The sequence below is a fragment of the Ciconia boyciana genome, chromosome 6 (assembly GCF_034638445.1).
Source record: "Ciconia boyciana chromosome 6, ASM3463844v1, whole genome shotgun sequence".
NCBI lineage: Eukaryota > Metazoa > Chordata > Aves > Ciconiiformes > Ciconiidae > Ciconia > Ciconia boyciana.
In genome coordinates, this window is record NC_132939.1 from 38,722,299 (window position 1) to 38,742,951 (window position 20,653).

The 20,653-nt window shown below is 37.0% G+C and overlaps 1 protein-coding gene across 10 annotated transcripts in view; it reads right to left on the bottom strand.

Annotated features, from left to right (window-relative positions):
- Positions 1–20,653, bottom strand: part of STXBP6 (syntaxin binding protein 6) — a 128,467-nt gene that overhangs the window by 20,307 nt on the left and 87,507 nt on the right. For 6 of the 10 annotated variants that reach the window (XM_072865293.1, XM_072865295.1, XM_072865300.1 and 3 more), the window contains 2 exons: positions 17,778–17,908; positions 15,817–15,982 (listed from right to left, as the gene is read on the bottom strand). The exons of 1 other annotated variant lie outside the window; for it this stretch is intronic. In XM_072865293.1, the coding sequence (XP_072721394.1) occupies positions 15,817–15,982; positions 17,778–17,908 (297 nt within the window). Of the gene's footprint in view, positions 1–15,816; positions 15,983–17,777; positions 17,909–20,290; positions 20,354–20,653 lie in introns of all 10 variants that reach the window. 3 more of the 10 variants (XM_072865299.1, XM_072865298.1, XM_072865297.1) reach the window with 2 other exon arrangements.

Consider the following 20,653-nt stretch of genomic DNA (forward strand, 5'->3'; position numbering starts at 1 on the left):
CCCAAGTGACCACAGGGCTATTCCATACCATATGACATCATGCTCAGTATATAAAGCTGGGGAAGAAGGAAGGGGGGGACATTAGGAGTGATGGCGTTTGTCTTCCCAAGTAACCATTACGCATGATGGAGCCCTGCTTTCCTGGAAATGGCTGAACACCTGCCTGCCCATGGGAAGTAGTGAATGAATTCCTTGCTTTGCTTGGCTGGTGTATGCGGCTTTTGCTTTACCTATTAAACTGTCTTTATCTCAACCCATGAGTTTTCTCACTTTTGCTCTTCTGATTCTCCCCCCCATCCCACCGGGGGGGAGTGAATGAGCAGCTGTGTGGGGCTTAGTTGCCAGCTGGGATTAAACCACAACAAGGGGCTTACTCTGGAAAAGTTCTGGAATTCTAAAGGATCTCAAGCAATGCCATGATTACAGCCGACCTGTCAAGGAGCAGAATGTACAATTAAAACAAACAGCAGCTACGCACCATGGCAAGCTTCTGTTTGTGAATGAGATGCCAAATTTAAACATTTTTCTTAAATGCAGTTCCATTGGGGCCACAAGTGGAGAGCTGTGAAAGTTGTGAATACTGAAAAAGCTTGCAAGCTTTGCTGCTTTTCATCAGCTGACTGGTAGAATCACTGGAGATGGGATAACTTCCATGTGGGTTTTTATTGACATTGATGTAATCCTATAAAGAAAAAAGTATGGGTTTTTTGATTGAAACCTTCAGTCATTTCTGTCAGCAAGCGAAATCCTGTATTTCCTACATTTCTTCATGATTACAAGCTGAAATATCCAATCAAATTCTATTCACCATCAGAACAGTTTTCTGTAAGGAATATTCAGAAAGAGGAAACAGATTTAATATAGGACAAAAAGACAGTGACTACTGTAAGGAGTTATATTTAATATGAAAAAAACCCTATTTTGAATGAAAGCCTGTGGAGGGTTGACCCTGGCTGGCAGGTAAGCTCCCACCCAGCTGACTGCTCATTCCCACCCCGTGGGATGGGAGAAGAGAATCAGAAGGGCAAAAGGAAGAAAACTCAAAAGGTTGAGATAAAAACAGTTTAATAAGTGAAGGCAAAAAAAACCCAACCCACCAGATGATGCAAAAACAATCACTTGCCACCAGCTGCCCAATGCCCAGCCAGCCCCTGAGCAATGGCTACCTTGGGAAAAGGTAGCCCCCCGCAGTTCTTATTGCTGAGCATGCTGTTACATGGCACGGAGTATCTCCTTGGTCAATTTGGGTCAGCTTCCCTGGTTGTGTCCCCTCCCAGCCTACTTGCTGAGGGCAGGCAGAATGAGAAATTGAGAAGGCCTTGACACGGTGTAAGCACCGCTCACCTAAAAAACTGGTGTGCTTTCAACAGTTTTGGTCACAAATCTAAAATACAGCACTATACTGACTGCTATGAAGAAAATGAGCTCCATCCCAGCCAAAACCAATACAAAGCCTAATTCATCTTTTCCCTGTCAAGGCAATCCAAAGGGTTTACACACCTCCAGACACAATTTTTTTGTTGTTTTGTTTCAAATTCAATTCACCAAATATTGACATTTCTTTTAGGGTGGGTGAGAGAATCAGGTAGCAACATGCCCTGAAGATAAAATACAGGATTTTTCTAAACAAAGGTACTGCTTACAGTCACTGTGTCAATACTATTGATTGAGCTTCTGATTAAGTAGTGTTAATTATTATTGAGAAACATAATGCACTAACCTGCTACAATGGAGGCATGGAACACAGTGTATTTAACAGCAGATTCACACTTCTAAATCAGGTAGTTGACTCTGAAAATTCCGTGTTTGCTACAAACTTAATCTGTATATTTACAAAAAGACTATTTAAGTAGTGTATCCAAAATCACCAACCTCTGTTACCACATAGGCTGAAATAAAGTTGTAGCTCATGAGTAAGAATGAAGAAGACTGAGTGAGAGCTGGTCAAGGTCAGGATGGAGTCAGTCAGGAGCAATTTGAACGCATCAAATGAAAAATGCAGAGTCTGGCCTGAGACTGACTGGCTGTGCAAGAGCAGCTGCCCTCAGGGAGAACACGGTCTAGTAACCTAGGAGCTATACATTTAAGGGCAATCTTTTAGCAACATCCCAGTCACTCAGGACTGGTATGACTACATTTATGTCTGAATGTTTTTTCTGCTAATTGTGCACATTTCTCCCATCTGTTTCAATCAGCTACTGTCAATAATAAAAGTCAACTTGAATGTAGCTTGTATCTGATTAGTCACTCTTTTAGAGAGCACTTCACAAAAGCCACCTCCTCCTCCACCCTCCAAACTGTACTTAACCACTGAAAACAACACTTCAGAAAGAGGAAAGCGACCACAGGAAGCTCAAGTTCTTACCTGGCATTTGTTCAGATGGGAATTCAACTACCTAGAAAGGGATTTTTTTTCCAAAGAAAAGATGAAAGATACAAGTTTCTCTAGTCTGAAAGTTTCCCCTAGGCTGTCAAGACTCAGGTGACTCCCACATGTTAGCCAGATTCAGCAATCAAACTGCTAAATTTTGTTAGGAGAAAGAATTATGCTCTAAAAAAATTAACAGTTGTTCATTAGTGCAACACAGCACTGAAGACATGAAGGTAAATCTCTTCCTCTGCTAAAATTGTTACAGAGACTGTTCACAACAAGGAACAGCTGTGTCCGGAATGACCCACCAGAAACACTACGACAGTAATAAAGGACTAAGTGAACTCCAGGCTTCTAACTCAGGAAGCTTAGGTATTTCAAAATCAAAATATTTAGACTGATGAAGTTCCAACTGATGGTGGCACTTCACACTTCCATAAGCTGCCTCTCCTTACTGAGCATACTTGTTTTGTTAAACTCGTCATTACCAGAGAGTTACAGTTCCTAGACTACCATTAGCCCAAGGCTTTCCATCGCTACTGTAATGTAACAGCTGATCATAAAGGTCAACAGGACGAACATGTTCTTCCCCTCGTTCTTCATCCTTCTCACCTCCCTGCCAAGTGACTGTTACACATCCTTTAACATGTATTGGTGCTGACAGCCTCGTTTAGGAGATCTTTTGAATAAAAGAGGAAACTGCTGCTAGAAAGAACCAAACAGATAAAAGGTTTCTGAACTCTCTTAAATAGCCACATGAAAGCCTTCTTAAACAGCTTGAGCTATTAAGTAGAAGATTACAGAAATAGTATTTCTGTGATTGTAATCCTATTAGATAATTCCCTCTCACAACTCAATGAATTCCTGTATCACATGAATGGAATGTTCTCTAGATAATTTCAATATTTAAATTATCAGCCAGAAAGGATGACTAAGTGATCTGAAAGACAGAACATTCATAGAAAGTAGTATCTTTACTGGATGTATTAATTTAATTATAACTTTGAAATACTTGAAGCTGCAGATTTAAATCTGAACATCAATATCTCAATTTATCTTTCAAGAATAATGTCCTTCCTAACTTAAATTGAGCCTTAAAATCTAGAAGTCTCCTAGCTCAGCCTGAACAGCAGGATTTTGATGGACTTCCACCTTCTTTGAAAGTAACCAAAACATTTCTTTAGGTCTTTGCACCTGAGTCTGGAAAGTTTATGACCTTCAAAAGAAGCATTAGTTACCAAAGTCTGGTAACTGTTACAAGCAGTACATATTCTGCACTTAGTGTAGCTTGTACTGATCCTGCAACATTAAGAGTCACTGTACTCTCAAGTCACAGATCAATGTTCCACCTTTGTAAAAATCTGATTCTGCTCAGGAAAGCAGTGCAGGTTTCAGAATAAGAAGTGATCTCAAATTCAGACTGATTACACTACTTTCCCCTGTTTTGATGTGGGGTAGGCAATTTCTTCTGACACAAATGAATCTTTTAATACCCATTAATGCCAATAGTGGCCAAGAACAGCTGTGAATAGAGAAATGCAGGCAAATATTGCGTATTACTTTGAAGCAGAGAGACTTTTAGATTAAAAATTCAGCTAACTTGGTATTTTGTCCAAAGCATGTAAGAAAAAAAGAAAAAACAAACAGTGGATTATAAGCACTTTTTAAAGCTCTATAAACTTCTTAAAAGATGATCCCATACTTTTCAGTCTTCCTGATTTGCAATATCTGAAATGAAGCCTATAACATTAATTTCAGTAATTTAGAGTATTTTATACTGTAACAACTTGTTCTAATATAACCCTAGTTTGTCACTTCATTGCTTTTTCAGTCCATTATTTACATCTGCGTACAACTTTTTATATATGGGGAATCTTGTTCTTTTAAGGCCAAAAAAAGCCAAGTTTAACATATCTCAGTTCTCACATGAGAAAACAGCACGTTTTATTCCTGCTACTAGTTAAGTAATATCTACATCCTGGGAGTTAAACAGATGCTTCCAAGTTATTTCTAACAGTAACAAAAAATACATTGTGAATCATAACATCATACTTTTAAAAAGGTCCTACTGATTATAAAGAATGTAGGAGGCAAAATGATAATCCTAACTGTTCAGCTGCAAAACCTTCATCAGCAAACAACAAAACAAGATAAGCTTTATTGACAACTGAGATCAGTTTCTTCCTCTGCTCTCATTAGTCATGTCAGCTCTTTAGATTTGCAAGGTACATTTTAAGTTCCACAAAAAAAAAAAAGTCAGTCTAGTGGGTAACATCCCACTTTTTTTTTTAGCCCTGGGTTTAACCTATTTACTGGAAAGAAAGCTAAAAAAGAAAGCTACATACTCTTTCTGGACTGACTGACTGAAGAATGTGTCTATATTTCAGATTCCTTCAATGACTGCAGCCTACATAGCCACTCCAGATCTGGACTGCTAGCTACCCAGTGTCTTGCAAGTAATATCGTCACAGCTGCACAAAGCTCAGAAGAGGCTGCAAGGTCCACCTGAGGACCTGAGTAAATCCTCTGATTTCAAGACTGCTATAACTAGACTACTGGTAGTACTCTACTTACTAGTAGAGTTATGCTCAACTTGTCTGCATGAGCTTTTTTTTATCATAGCTTTGTGGAAATGTTCTAAAGACACCGATGGAATAAAGTTTCTTCACTTTTGCTCCACTATCAAGATTGAACCATGCAGAACAATCACAGGTGCTCAACAGCCAAGTATCTTAGAGCTGAAGTTCACAGTGAACAAAGAGTCTGCTACAGTTCCTGAAGAGGGGTGGGGGAAGTCTGAAAGATACTACTGACCTTAATTCAGCAGGAGTGGAAGGATATGCTACTAAAAAATCTGTCCAGGTCAGAATAGCAATGACTTTCCTAACTACAAGCTTAAGTCAACACTTGAGAGAACTTTACCTCCTGTACTTTCCTGTCCAAATCCATAACTGGCTTTAAAGCATCATTTCAGCAGTAGTCCTTTAGAGAGGGGAGGAGAGGAGAAGGAAACAGAAGAAAGAATATTGTTTATATAGGTGTGCAAACTGAGGGTATGTACTGGGGAGCAGAAACAGCAACCAGCCAAGGTACTAATTTTATATTTTTGTCAAACGTAAATAAAAGCAAAAAGGGAAAGAAACCATTTGATGTTATATCTTGTTAGTGGTCTGGCAGCAAGAGAGAATGGAAAGTATTACATAGATCCATCAATTATGTATTATTTCAATGAAGAAAAATTTCTAACAGAATGTAGAGATGAGACAAACGTCTTTACAGAATTTGTTCACAGCCTGATAGCAGCACAGGATCTATCACAGTTAGCCAGTATAACTGGTCTGTCAGTAGCTTGGACCAGCTTCTAAACTTCAATAATGGGAAAGTTAAGTGATTTTAGGGATTGTCATTTCAGATTTAATTCCACCCCTGTGAATCAAAACAGTGGCGTCCATACCAAGCCTCTTCTCCTCTCAAGATGTTCTACAGCTGCACAGATGTAATGCAATGCATTAAAGTCTACAGTGAGTGAAGGTGTTGTAGACCCAATATGTTTTGCATTTTATGAGTGAGTTTAAATACTGTGAAGAGAGAGAAAGACTGAAAAATCAATAAGTTACATTCTTAGAAAATTACCATCATGCCACAGCAGGCATTCTGAAACAATACTTCTGTAAGAGAAGTAATACTGAACACCAAAAACCCAACACTTTGGTCTAAGACATCATCAAGACTACATACAGTGTTCTATTTCTTAATGTTTTGTATTAAACAATAATGCTAATCCATGAAAAGGAATCATAAAAATATCAAGTCATCAGACCTAAATTTGATGGGTTACTTTTCAAATGGCTTGAGTAGCCCTGGAGACATTTTCCTATTTATCTGCTACCTAGACTGATGGTCTAGAACTTCGTATTTTAATTTACCTCTTCCAGGTTAGAAATCTAAACAGTTTAGAAACCTGGGTTAGGAGGCAGTTTTCATATATACGTTCATTTGGAAACCAGATCAAAGATGCAAGACACCCAGAAACTAGCTTTTTCTTCTAAGCCAAAGAAGAACAGGGACTGACATTCTATTCAAATGTGGTCAGCAGATATATATAATTAAGCTAGGATGGAATGGGTGTTAAAATCAGGGGGTGGAAAACAGTATTAGACAGAATTAGAATGGGCTATTTTATCCAACAGCATTGCCAGCAGACCTTTTTTTTTTTTAAACAGTTACGTACACAGAATTGAAATAGAGGAGAGAGATGAAAACACGGAGGGAACATTGTTCAGCAATAAAATACTTAATAGTATTTCTTTGTTATAGATTTAGTTTTGCTGGACACAAAATTAACTATGTATTAACACATAAAGAAGCAATTTTAGTTGTTCTACTCCTTTATTCCTCTAAGCAGCCTCCTGAATCTGGAAGTTCTACTCCAGGTGACCTGGAAAGGATTGTTTTCTTACCATGTGGAATAAAGGGATCACCTCCCAACATCGCAGCTGCTGAATAACCTTTTTTATCCTCCTTCCCCTCAATTCCCAGGAAGTCTAGAGATAGAGAATGTAGTTTAACTGGTGTCATTTGCCTCATCTTCACATAGATTTAGCATGGGCTTCTCCAACATTTAAATACTGTTTTCCAATTCATTTTTTGGAAGCCCTGAACCTGGAAAGGTCAGCCATATTCAAAGGTAGTTAGAACTGCAAGAACGTAAGTCAGATGGAAAACAATCCTAATTTTTCTCTACTGTAGTGGCATATTCCAAGTTCTGTGTTTTCAAATACCAGGTTTACAAGAAAGCAAGATGTAAGCCGTAGTCACTCAAACAAAAAATCCCACAAAACACAAACAAATGAAAAACAGCAAAAAAGTGCAGCCCATATGCTATAGATATTACAAATTAAAGTGCAGCTATCAAATTAACATTGCATGTGAACAATCAGAAAGAAAAATTAAATGTTAGTAAATAAGACTATCCAAACAAGGTGTTCTATGCATTCTTATGCCAATATGGGAGCTACAGAAGATGAAGGAGATGCTAAAATCCTTTAGAAGAGAAATGACCTATGCTATCAGAGTAGCAAGAGAGCCATTGCTGTGAAACCACATGGTGGGGATATATATACACTGAACTCTTCCTATCTGCGTCAACAGGACAAGTACAGAAGACTGAAAATGTCAACACTAATGAATTCCTGCTAGTTATGAAGGACTATGCTGTACTAAATTTAGAATGATTTTTGGAATGGAAACAATGCTGGACAAGATAATTTACACTTCATATTTACCTCATTCAGATGTATAGTAACGTCATTGCCTTAAGACTTTGAAAGGGACTGTTTATGAAAAATATAGCATATAGGATTTTTACCCAGAAGATCAAGAAGTGATTCTGGAGACAGATCAAGTCCTATCCTTTCTGACTGAAGCAGGAAACAATCAAAATTTGAAAAGATAACAAAAAGATACTCTGAAAAAAATATATATCAATTCATTAAGCACCAGCTGGTTCTGAGCAACGCATTTCAAATGAGCTAGTACCTGTGCGATTTTTCAAACAAGATGAGGTCAAATGGTTGGAGCACTGTCACTTTAAGAAAAAATGTTATGCAGTGCTTTGAATTTTGTCTCAAGTGACCTAAGAATTTATACAAAATTCATTCTCAAGGACTTAAGAAGCTCACAAATATTAAGAAATGGATTTGGATTCATACAAAAGTGTCCCCCACAGAGGTATTTTCAGTAGTTTATTTACAGTTATTACTATTGATGGACCACCTGCATTCACTTTCCAGACTGGGAAAAATGGCTGCATTAAATGAAGTAACAGTGACCTAAAGAAGAAACACAAGAAATACAGGGTTGCAGGAACAGAAAAGGAGGATTTTTTTAAACAGCTGGGCATTCAGGTGGTGCACTTTGCCTTTTTAAAGATTTCATTTGGCCACCATCCAAGGCTGCTTTTTTAATTTTTTTTAAAAAAGAGAAGCAATTCTGTTTTCCATTTCTAATAGTTCTGAAGTTGTTATGAACATGGACAATCACCTTTCCATGTCAGAGTACAGCTAGATCAAGAAAAGTTTAATTAAGGATGAAGAAACTCTGGCTGGTCTCAGATGGTTACACACAAAGGTGACCAGAAGACAGCTTTCACTGATCAATACAAGCAGCATCAAAACAGAACAAGCATCCAATTCATTTTAAGCAAATAATGATGAATTCCAAAATGCTATAAAATACATATACAAAACCAAACGTGTTTTAGCTATAAACAAATATATCTATACACATATAAATATATGGAGCATGTGTAAATCAGACTTGTACCTTCAAAAATCTATTAAAAACACTAAACTGATGAAACTATACAAGGCGAAACAGTAAAAGATATCTCAGTAGAACAAATCAGGGTCAAACTGGCAGTGAATAGCTTTACCACTATTATCATAAAGTACATTCAAGATAAATTCCACCTCTGGGGTAAGAAGGACCTCAAGTAGTCCTTGAGGTGGGATTACAGGACTGACAAACTGAATATGTAATAACTCAGGTGTGCTAAGACCAATCAATCAGTAAAGAAGAAAAACATTAACTTTTCTTCAGCTTACTTATTAGCAATTTTCTTTAGGGAAGCACAGCAAATATCAGCTACCCACAGCGAGCATTTCAAAGATGTTGCAAACTTATCAATGTCATCATTAGTTTATGAGTCCAGGTAGTTGCATTTCACCTGAAATACAACAACTTTATAGCTGAAGGATGTGATCTCTAGTGTTGACTGTAATGCAACATGAGACCCATGTAAGCTTTTTCTTGTTGTAGGTACCACTGTGACACTGTGCTTTCTCCTGGAATCACATTCATGGCATGACTGACATGTACAGAAACTTGCTTCTGTCAAGTTTATTTTTACAGGCTGTTCACTTTCTTTCACAAAAGCACTTTTTCAAGCAGAACTCTAATGCACCAAAACCGACAGTACAGTAACTTGCAAGCCACAATAAACAATACATTGTTTAAATGCAATCTCCTAGGAAAATATTTACTGAGGCACAGACAGTGAAACAAAATACACACAAGCATATGGCTCAAAGGTGCTGGAATGCACTACGGATACGACAGCACTTCAGTAGAACTGCATTATAAACCAACTGTATTTTATTTATAGAGGAGAGAAGTAAATAGAACTGCCACAGTGGATCAGATTTGTGGTCTGTCTAGCTGTATACATTACCACCTTCTCAAAGAGATGTAATACTGTAATAGGTGAACTGGAGTAATTACATGACGAAGTCATCCCCTTAAGCCTCAATGATTACTAGTTTGCTTGATGATGAGAACAACAAGATCATAGATTACCTCCAATCTTTGCTTATTAATAAAATTATTATTATATTCATATCTTTAGATAGCTAATCTTTTAAATGTTTTTACATAGGCAGCATGTTAAAGCAAGGATTTTCAGGAGCAAAGTGGTTTTTTAATTTTCTTTCTACCTTTGATCTTTTTGTCTTTATCCAGTTTTAGTGCTAATAAATGTTCCATTAAAAAAAAGGATAAGATATTATCTATAATTTTTCAAGACAATTACATTCACACACTTTGGTTTCTTCTATGGTTTAACATCACCATATAGTTTTGATGTCCTTGCCTTCCTGCCTGCAAAATACAGTACTGAAGTTTAAAATTTAGTCAAAATTACAGAAATTAGAAATTAGTAATTAAAGTCTGGAGAATATATAGCACAAAGATTAAGAGCCAAACTGACAGGTCACAAATGTCTTTCAGAAAAACTCATCTTCTCTATTTCAAATGTACTTCTCCTGTTGATGTTTTTAAATACTGACATTGATGCCAGGACAGGACGTTACTACCAGGATTTGCTATAAATTAAGGAAATATCTAATTAGGATCAATTTCATATTAAACACAACCTTTACCCTCTTCCAAATGGAGAAATGTATTTAAACTTGAAAACTTTAAGCTCTAATCTAATACATTTATTAAAAAAAAAATCAATACTAAGTTAGTAACATTTTCAATACTAACTAATATTTATACCTAATGAAAGTCTAACCAACCAGGAACTTTCAGAATCAGTAATTACTACAAATGCACAGAACTCCATTCTGGCTCTGTAAACACCAAAATCTGATAGTTTGACAGAAAAAGTTTTCCCATTTCTATGACAAACAGTAATACTCTGCATCTTGAAGGTAACACCTCACCTAGACCTTCATTCTTCAGAAAAGGCAAGAAAATATATTGCTTAATGCTTTCTATATTATCTCGTCTCAGAGTTATACAGATCAAAAAGGAACCAACCTTTAATGATAAATGTCTCTTCTCATTTTATGTACTCCTACAGATTTTACAAGAACATAATGTACTTTTTTGTCCAAGATTCCCATTTTAGAAAGTTAATTTAGAGCTCTGGTTATATGCAATATTTCTATGGAACAAGCACTCAACTATTCTTATCCATTCCAATCTCAACACATGGCTTTTATGCTTCAGGTAACTAAAATCCATCCAGTTAAATAAAAAAAATGATACAGCAGAATTAATCTTGACATGAATATGCAGGGCATAAAAGCAAGCACCTGAAATGGTCTTTGGCAGCAGAAAATTTAATTTCTAATATTTCAATCTCTAGACTGACAGTGGCCTTTATTTTCTCTAAAGCAAACAGATGAGTATTTGGTATACATTGGCAAGAAATGTCTTAATCAAATGCAAGAAGTTTTGTTGTTCCCATATGGAAACATTGCTAAGATTCATCTGATCAGTAATTTCAAAATGGCAAAACACCACCAAAATAACATGGTAGATACTTTGTCCTTTCCTTTTTTTTTTTTGTCAAATTCATTTGCATCAGAATTAATTTACGAGTGAAAGTCTGTAAGAATAATATGTTCAATTACATACTTTTTTCCAACGGCTATTCGGTAAGAATTGAAACCAACAACTACCAGGTATTTGACAGGAGGAAAGGGAGCAATCATCCTTCTTCCCACCCTAATTCCTAATGGCAAGTTTTCATTCATCTCCTTTAGTCAGTCATTAATCTTGCACAGTATGGTAAACACAACTATATGTTTACCAGGTCTCAAATGTGGTAAGCTAAGATGAGTCAATAGCCTATGAAAAAAAGAAGTACTCATTACCATTCTCACACTTGCCAGTGTGAGATTCTCCTCCTCTCTCGGAGGAGAAAAAGAATGATCCATTAATAACTCCTGCCAGTTCTCCTAAAGAAAAGGTTACAGAGGCAAAGATGTCATTACTTTGGGCTTAGAATATTTTAATTAATTCAGCAGAATGACTGTTAAAACCAAAGCATAGGTAGGACAAAGCTTAAAACAAACAAAAACGTAAGATCATCATCTTCCTTCAACCTGAGGTCTTGCTCCTTTCCATGGATTATGCATTTCTAATGTGTATCTAAAGGTGGCAGCAACTGTTTATTCTTAGAGGCCCAGAATTAATCCTTGAAGAGCTTCAAATGCTGTATCACAGGGTTCTATCCAGAACTGAGAGTCAAATGCATCCTCAGTGCCAGCCTAATGCTATGTCAAGAATTAAGTTGTTCTAAGAAACACAACCTATAGGTGACAAAATTTCTGCACACCACTCATCTCCAACTTCGTTTTCTACATTACGATGTAAAAGCAATACAATCTGATTAACCTGTCCACCAAATAACAATTAACACAGAAATACTCCAAATTAGACATATTCCCGTATCAGAACCCATATATTAAAAAGATACAAAAGTGGAAAATATTTCCTACCTCAGTCAAAAAACCCTCTACCCCAAATACCTGCCTCGCCTTTTGTCTCCAAAGTAACATCCAGAATGCACGTAAGCTATAGAGAGGGCTCTTCTAAACTATAAACAAAAGACAAACTTGAAATGGGGGAGAGAATCAGAAAAGCACAAGTAAGAAAACTTGTGGGCTGAGATAAGAACGGTTTAACAACAACAACAACAACAAATTGTAACGAAAAGGAAAATAATGAGAAAGAGAGAGAGAGAGGAACAAAACCCAGGGAAAAACAAAACAAAAAACCCCACAAGTGATGCAACCGCTCACCACCCACCAACCGATGCCCAGCCAGTCCCCGAGCAGCGATGGCTGCCACCCGGACAACTCTCAGTGTATATACTGAGCATGATGCCATATGGAATAGCCCTTTGGTCAGTTTGGATCAACTATCTTGGCTGTGCCCCCTCCCAGCTTCTTGTACACCCGGTGGAACATGTGAAGCTGAAAAGTCCTTGCCTACTGTAAACATTACTTAGCAACAACATCAGTGTGTTATCAACGTTATTCTCATACTAAATCCAAAACACAGCACTATACCAGCTACTAGGAAGAAAATTAACTCCATCCCAGCTGAAACCAGGACGCATACATAAGCATATGGGTGTATGCATATATATATTCTAATAATTTATTTTAAAAATACTTGTAGGGTATTACAAGTTAAACTGACTAACCATCCTAAAAGAATATTGCTTTTCACATCCCCCAGAAGGTTCAAAAGAATATCACTTAAAACACAAATGGTAGAGGGGAAGAAGTGACATGGTTCATCTGAAATCTGTCCACACAAAGGTTTAAGAATGATTTGAATATACTGCTCTGGCTTATTAGCCAAATAACCCAACAAAACAATAACAACAAAAAAACCCAAGTTGCAAATTCTGAACTGAATTTAATTAATTTCAAGCTATATCCTCAGGTATATGTTCTTTGGTTCGCTCGGCTACAGCTGGAACTTAGTTTTTCCAGTCAGGATGAATCTGAGATCAACACCACATTTCACTGTATTTTCCATAAAAAAAGCCTGATATTGCAGGTTTCAGCCTAAATGGGTTTTGATACAGAGTTGGCCCATCCCTGGGCTTCAAACGAGGACTAGCAGAACTGCAGGTGTCTCCCCAGTGTCTGAGCCTGCCAACTACTAACTTGCACAGCTTCTAAAGTCAATGAATGGTGCTGCTTCTGGTCCCTTAATTACTCCATTTGCCTCAAAGTAACAGACCAACTAACATAACCCAGTGACTGAACTAACTTCACAGTATTACATATTACCAAGGAGACCTGCCTTTAATTGGGAGATATTCCAAAGCTGCTATGATAGTTATTTATTTATTTTTAATCAGTGGAGGAAGCATGGCTCCACTAGATACACACTTTTAAACATGAAGTAATGCAAAAGCTTTTGAAGATGATGGACAGATTAGCAAAATATATTCCCATGTATACTAGAACATTAGGAAAAATGCTAAACCACACAGCAGAAAACAATTTTTCCACAACTCAAAAAAATTTAGTTTGAAAAGCTAATTTAATCTATTTTTTCATAATTAATTATCTAGATTTTCAAGAAATACCAGCATGGGTGCTAGAACAATGCTTTTGGAACTGAATAAGAATTTACCTGTATGCATGAACACAGCAATAAAGCTTGTAATTACATAGATACAGTATTTCTGTAGGAAACTTAGTGTTGCATTAAGGATACCAACCTGACTACTGAAAGGAACAGCAGTCATTTAAACAGACTATTGCACCTTATGTATTACAAGAGAATTTCCAATAATATGATTGCATTGCCTTTTATATTTATTGATACCAGTTATTTGCTAATGAGGACTAAGTTTTTGGTAGACTTCCCATTGTTCAGTGAGGCTGACACACAGAAAGTCACTGGAAATTAGGGTCACCTATTACATGGTTTACAGTCATTATAGTTTGTCAAATTTCAACTAATCCACAAGGAGTCTGTAACACAGTATGAGGAAAAAGTTGACAGGGTGAAGAACAGCAAAAGCACTGTATCTGTGAGATTTATTAGTCCCTGGCCCTGTACCATGTCTATAGTCTGTACCGTGTGTGTACCCCCACAGATCATGTCTGTGCACAGTCAGAATGATGGGCAAGGAATACAGAAACAGTCACCATCTGGTAACGGAAGATGGCTGAATAAGCCCGTTTTAGTTACGAAGTTGTAACAGAGAGAACGTGGGTATGCTTCATGGGACATGGTAGGGTCTAGTGTGCGTTAAAAAAAGTAGAAGTCAAGCAGAAGATTATGAATCTCAGTGGATATCTTCTCCCATCAGTGCAGAAACTGCTCCTCCCTCCTCCCCACCACGCCAAAAAGAAAACAAAGGAAATCCTATTAATGTGGAAGGGAAAAAAATGAGAGAGGATGTTTACAAGAAATTTTGTGCCTTTTTTCTTAGTTTGAGAAGACACTAAAAGAAAAGGATGATTGACAAAACAGTTCTGACTTATGATCGCAGGGTTAGTGGTAACCTCAGTATCAGCAGCTAAAATATAAGGACCAAACTGGAGATGATTTCCCCCTTCCTCAAGTTTACCTCTGGTATTTTAGAGAAAAGGGATGCAAGACAAAACAACAGCCAGAAAAAAGAAAATATAAAGGTGGCTGCACAAAATATAGTTCTGATAATAGCATACAGGAACATATTATAGATTTATGAGAAAGCAGAATTACCAGAAAGAACTGAGTAAGGCTCTCCATGTTTATGGTTTATGTCTATTGGGGGGAAGAAACAACAACTAAACAAAACACCAAGTCAGCTTGCACTTCTCTTCTACAGTTTGGAGACTCATTGAGAAAGAGAAAACCAATTTTTTATTCCAGCTGTGCAGAACATGGGAGGTGTAAGAGTTCTTAAAAGTGTTCTGTTTTAGAGCAGACAAAAAGGAGACTATTTTCAGAAATTTCAGTCTAAGGGAACAACTAAAACAGTTTATTTTCCTAAATAATACTTTGTGAAATACATGAAATCCTCCCCAAAACACAGTTTTTGTTGCTTGGGAAGTGGATGGTAAATACCAGTTTCACATATTGACCAGGATTTTTTTTACCTAAACAGATGTTTTTTAGTCTAATACTGGAAATTCACCTTAAGATGTGTGACATATGAAAGGTAACAAAATTCTAAACTAACTGATTTCTGTCAAGATCAAAGTAAACTCAAAAAAACCATAGGAAGTTTAGTAATAAATCACCTTTACACAGACTTGTGAGGAAGTGGCAATGTAGAACAGGCTTTTAGTAGGAAATCTTTCAGGCCACCCAGAAATGTTTCTCAATGAACAAAAGTAGAGAGACAAATCAAAATCAAGGTTGCTAAAAAGACGGAGGAGAACGACTTCTCACAAGGTGGGTAGGGGATGTTGCCTCTAGAACTGAAGACTAGGTAAGTAGAGACAGGGAAAGAGTGTGAAGTGGTGCTTAACGGAGAAATGCTGAAGCCTAGAAGTTTACTACTGTGAAGTCAGCATATTCAGACCCATGATTTCAAGATGTAATTAGACTGCAAGCTCATTTGAGCACAGAATCTCATGTGCAAATCATTTCATGTCCAACTGCACAAAGTATTCCAGCTTCAGTTGACTTACCTCCCATAATTTTAGATTGGCAGTTGATAAATTCTGGCTTCTTGTCTGTAAGGTATCGCTGACAAGTGTGATGTAGAACCTGAAAGAATGTGCATTTTTCTGAAGCTGTGCTTGCTACCCATTGGTCAAAAGCATTTTCAAATAGTAAATCAAATTCTGGGGAATCCTAGAAGAAAAAAAAAACAAAAAACCAAAAAACCACACTACTATTATTCCAGTTTTATAAATGATTTGGAGAAAGATATAGAGCTATTATTTTTTAAAAGGTATTATGTTGGAAAAAGCAGAAAGGTCATGCAACTCAAGACCATCCTGGGATCATTTTTCCTTTGCATATTTTTGGATGCAAAAAAGAACAGGCAGGAAGTTTTTTCCTTGCAGGTATTTTTAACGAGGAATATTCAGCTATGACAAAAATACCTGAAAAAAAAAAACTTTAGACCAAAAAATGAAAAGTTAGAATCTCTCAAGAAATCCTTGTTATCTAGTAGTTATTTCTGTCTTCTATATTACACAAGGATTTGTGCCTCTAAGCACAAAATCTACTTTTACACTATATTATAGAAGATGTGGTTCTGCTCTCTATGCTCAACGAAAGAAGGAAAACAAATAGCAAGTCCTAGTTATTGTATTTGATGTATTATCATAAAGTGTTGCATAGGTCTCAGGATAATGTGAACAGAAGAGCACTCCCAGAACAAATCAAAGCCCAGCTCTATACCATGCATCAACTGCCAAAATAAATAGATTTTATGCAAGAAGTATTGCTATGTATTTAGCAATATTTGCTAAATATCGTTTTGTAATCTAATCTAGTAAATGCTTTTTTGAATCGATGACACTAGGAATCACAGGAAGACAAGTTTGAAAGGAACATGTCTACACTTAAGAACTTGATAGGACTTTCAATCTGAGAGTATCCCAAGTATCTGTTATTTGTGTAGCTGAGTAGCAGATACCGGGAAAGGGCCTAAAACAAATATCCCTTATCTATTTGTCATTGCTCTTGTTTTCATTGTCCCTTTACCCAGAGAAAATATAATGCCACCCCCTGCATTTCATAGGGCAGTGGCCAAAGGGCTTCTTTTTTGTACAAAAGACTGTACTGGGTAGTAATAGAATTTGGTCCACCATTGTTAAGATGCTTAGGTGGCTGATCAGAGCACAGCTTTGAACAAGCCAAGGGGGTTAAGTCACAAACATATTTTGCTGTACAATGAACACAGTAAGTCACTCTGTGATCACATAGTATGAGCCACACTCCTAACTTCTAATTCTGCTGGTTTACTACTGAAGATTTGTATTCATAAACTTATTACATATTAGTACAACTTTGTCTTGAGACAGCTCAAGGCAGGCTGTATACTCCACATTAAAGGAATAATTCCAGAACTATTTAGTGGGGGGGTTGTTTGGTTTGGGGTTTTTTTGTTTGTTTGGGGGTTTTTTGTTGTTGTTGTTTAAATCAGTGTTCACATGCCGTTGGCAACTAAACCACACTACCACCTTTTGTAGAAAAAGGTAAGAAATGCGGAAGGATCTGAGGAGAGGACTGTCCTAGAAAAAATGCAAGGTTCACAATATTTCACAAACTTGAACCTCAGTAACCTCTCCTGTCCTTGCTTCTACTTACTGCTCTAATGGACCCCAAGAGGCTTATAGCTGAAGACAAGGCAAACAAGGCTCTTATTTTTCTCTTTATAAGGAAGAGAGAGAGTAGGAAGAAAAGTAGAGAACGACAGGAAGAAAAAAAAACATATAACTATGAGCTTTGGCCTCCTCTCATCTTTCCGATTAAAATCTATTTCACATATTCCATTGAGTTATTTATTTTTTGAGAATCTGCACTTAAACCTGTGTCTTATCTTTTTAGGCACCCTTTGAATAGTGAAAGAATGCCTGATTCACAAATCAGTAATAAGAGGGCTCAATTTTCATTTTCTAGAAATGTTCAAACTCACCCGATTAGGGTCTATACCATTGACCTGGCGAAGCTGCTCAAGCATCCACTGCGTTCTCCTGACAAAAGACGTAGAGCCTTCAAATTGCTTCACCTTCGTAATAGATGCTTGAGCTGGTTTCTTGTTCGTCACTGAACATATAAGAGAAAAAAAACCATATAACTGAAATGGAATTAATGTTTCGGGAACATGCCGCTTATTTCACTGTATCAGTAGCTGGTTTGCTAGTGTATTTATATAATGTCCCACGAAGTAAATATATGCCACTGATTCTGACAGTAGAACACATTCCCTTTCCTGGATAACATACTGAAAAGCACATTCCTTATTGTCAGAATTATGGTACGATGCCAAACAAGCATTATACTACTCAAAATTGGATACATCTTAGCCATTATGAGCTTAAGTTGCCAACACCCTGTAAAAAACAGAACTAAAAGTCTTTCCATCTGAATTCTTACAATCACCTTACTGTTCTCTTTTCCCCATGCTAATTAGCAGAGGTTTCTCATACCCAGCCTCTTAATTTTTCTCTTATTGTCATTTTAGACAAGAGAACACATCAGTGGCCCTAAATACACAGCAGTTTAATCAAAAATTAATTCCTTCTGTTTCTTTAGTCACAGGATAATGTTTAGACATCAAATTGGAAAACACAAAGAAAAGAGAAGCTTTCAGATATAGAGGCAAACTACTCATAAGTCTAAACACATACTGTTTTTCCCAGAGCCTTTCCCAACAGTTCAAATAACAAACAATTTGCATCATCTGACTGCTTAAATCAGCATCTACTGCATCACTGTCTATAACAAGTTGCCAGCCTCACTCTCATTGCTTTCCAGATAAAAATGTACAAAATAGATATCTCTTAGTTAAGGTTTATTCATACGTTGTTCAAAATATAGTTTTGTTTAAGTAGTATTTTTCTTTCTACATAAAATTTGTCGTTATCTGCTGCACAGTAAAACAAAAATCAAATACTAAAAAAATCAGTTACCCTAGAAATTCAGATTAAGGTATGTGGTATCTTCCCAAGACAAAAGACTAGGCAAAACAGTTCTCTGGTGCTTTCAAACAAAAACAAAACAAAAATTGCTTTTGGTTCCAATGAAAAAAATTTTTTTCATCATGTATAAGACACCATAAAGTGCTATAAACCCAAAGTGAGAGCCTATATGTTTTCCAAACATACCACTGAGTACATTAATAACAAACTGCTGCTTATAGGCAGAGTGTCTTGCCTTTCAATTTTGCACCTAGTTTTCCATTATATTTACTTTTCACAGAACCATGTAGATACATGTCCTTAAGTTTTTATGCCTATTCAAACACTTTAAGTCCCCATCATACCATATACTTTACAGTCTTTACGGTTTCTTGACAGACTCGTTTTTCATTCCTATCAAATTTTTAAAGCTAGAAAGATAGAAGCGTTGCAGTTATAAATTGATAGCTTGCTTAAATTATCCTTCATATACTACAGCAATATAGTTTAAGGTATTGATACCAAAGCAACTGCTTTTCATATTGGCACAGTTATATAGACAGATGCAGTTTAACAGTGGAAAGAATGGTAGACTTCATTTTGTAGCCAGAGAGAAAGCTTCTGCTTAACTGCAAATATTTGGAAAGGAATCTCATTAAACACATATTCACTTCCAGAATGATGACTGAACTTCCAGGTTTTGTTGGAATTGCCTTTTACTATTCCATATTGCAAAGCGGCCAACTCTCAAACTTTTCCCACCTCCTTTTTCCTGCATACAGATAGTCAGCTGCATTTGAAGACTCGAGATATTTCTAGTCAAATAGAGCAAATTTGAGCTGCGTATGTTTTTAGTTAAAATCTAGTTGACAGGACAGGATGGTGCTCTGACAGATCTACCAAGGCACTGTTGCTGCAGCGGAAGATAATAGGTATTCCAGCCAGGTCCCAGGGAAGAGGAGTGACTTCCTCACAACCCAGGCAGCAAAGTCTTCATCAGGGACCTCTCAACCAGCGCAGAGCTCCTGCTGATCCTGGCCTAGAGCATTTCTCATTAGTAGTTCACCTCGTCCTGGGATGGTAGAGCCTCACCTCTTAACTGTAACGTATCTGGTGACTGAGAATTTCAGCCCACCATAGCACGTGCCCTTCTGTATTAGTCTGGGTCATCTACAGCTTCAATCTTCTTAGCGCTCTTTTCCTTAAAAGGAAGGCAGCATCCTGCACAGACTTTGCTGAACAGCATACTTTAAATAGCCGTGTAAGCATTTACACACACTTCAGAAAATCCCACCTTGATCTAGTTTAGAAATCAAAGCTCAAGATACAGACCACAGTGAATATCTGTGTGGGTGGCTTGAGATATTCCTTTTATTACATTCTGGTCACTTCAGCACCTGCAACTATGGAGAACCAGTTAAAGTCAACACCACAAAAGTGCTTCTACTCTGAATAAGTGGAATTTGGCACAATTCCCGTACGAGTTAACAGATGTGCATCTGTGTGCAGAGAGTACACTAGGAATTACCTCATCAGCCTGAAAACAATGTTTGAACTTCACAGCAAGTGTCCTGAGGGGCAGGAAGAGGCTCTGGAAAATTAAAGTTTGAATTTGTTACTCAGTAACTCACACAAAAAGTATGGTATTACAAAATAGTTCTCCATTTATAAGTGTGCTTAGATAACTTGACAGGCTTCAGATTCTGGAACAAATTGGCCAATGACTTAAGATCCTACAGCATAAGAGGACCCTGTTGTAACAAGGTAGAGCATTTACTGGAGCTTTTAAAGAAGTGACTTATAAAACTGTGCTCTTTTCTTGATTTTGTACTGAATCAATGACTGAAAATATAGTAGATGAGACCACTACTAAAGAAAATACTTTGCACAC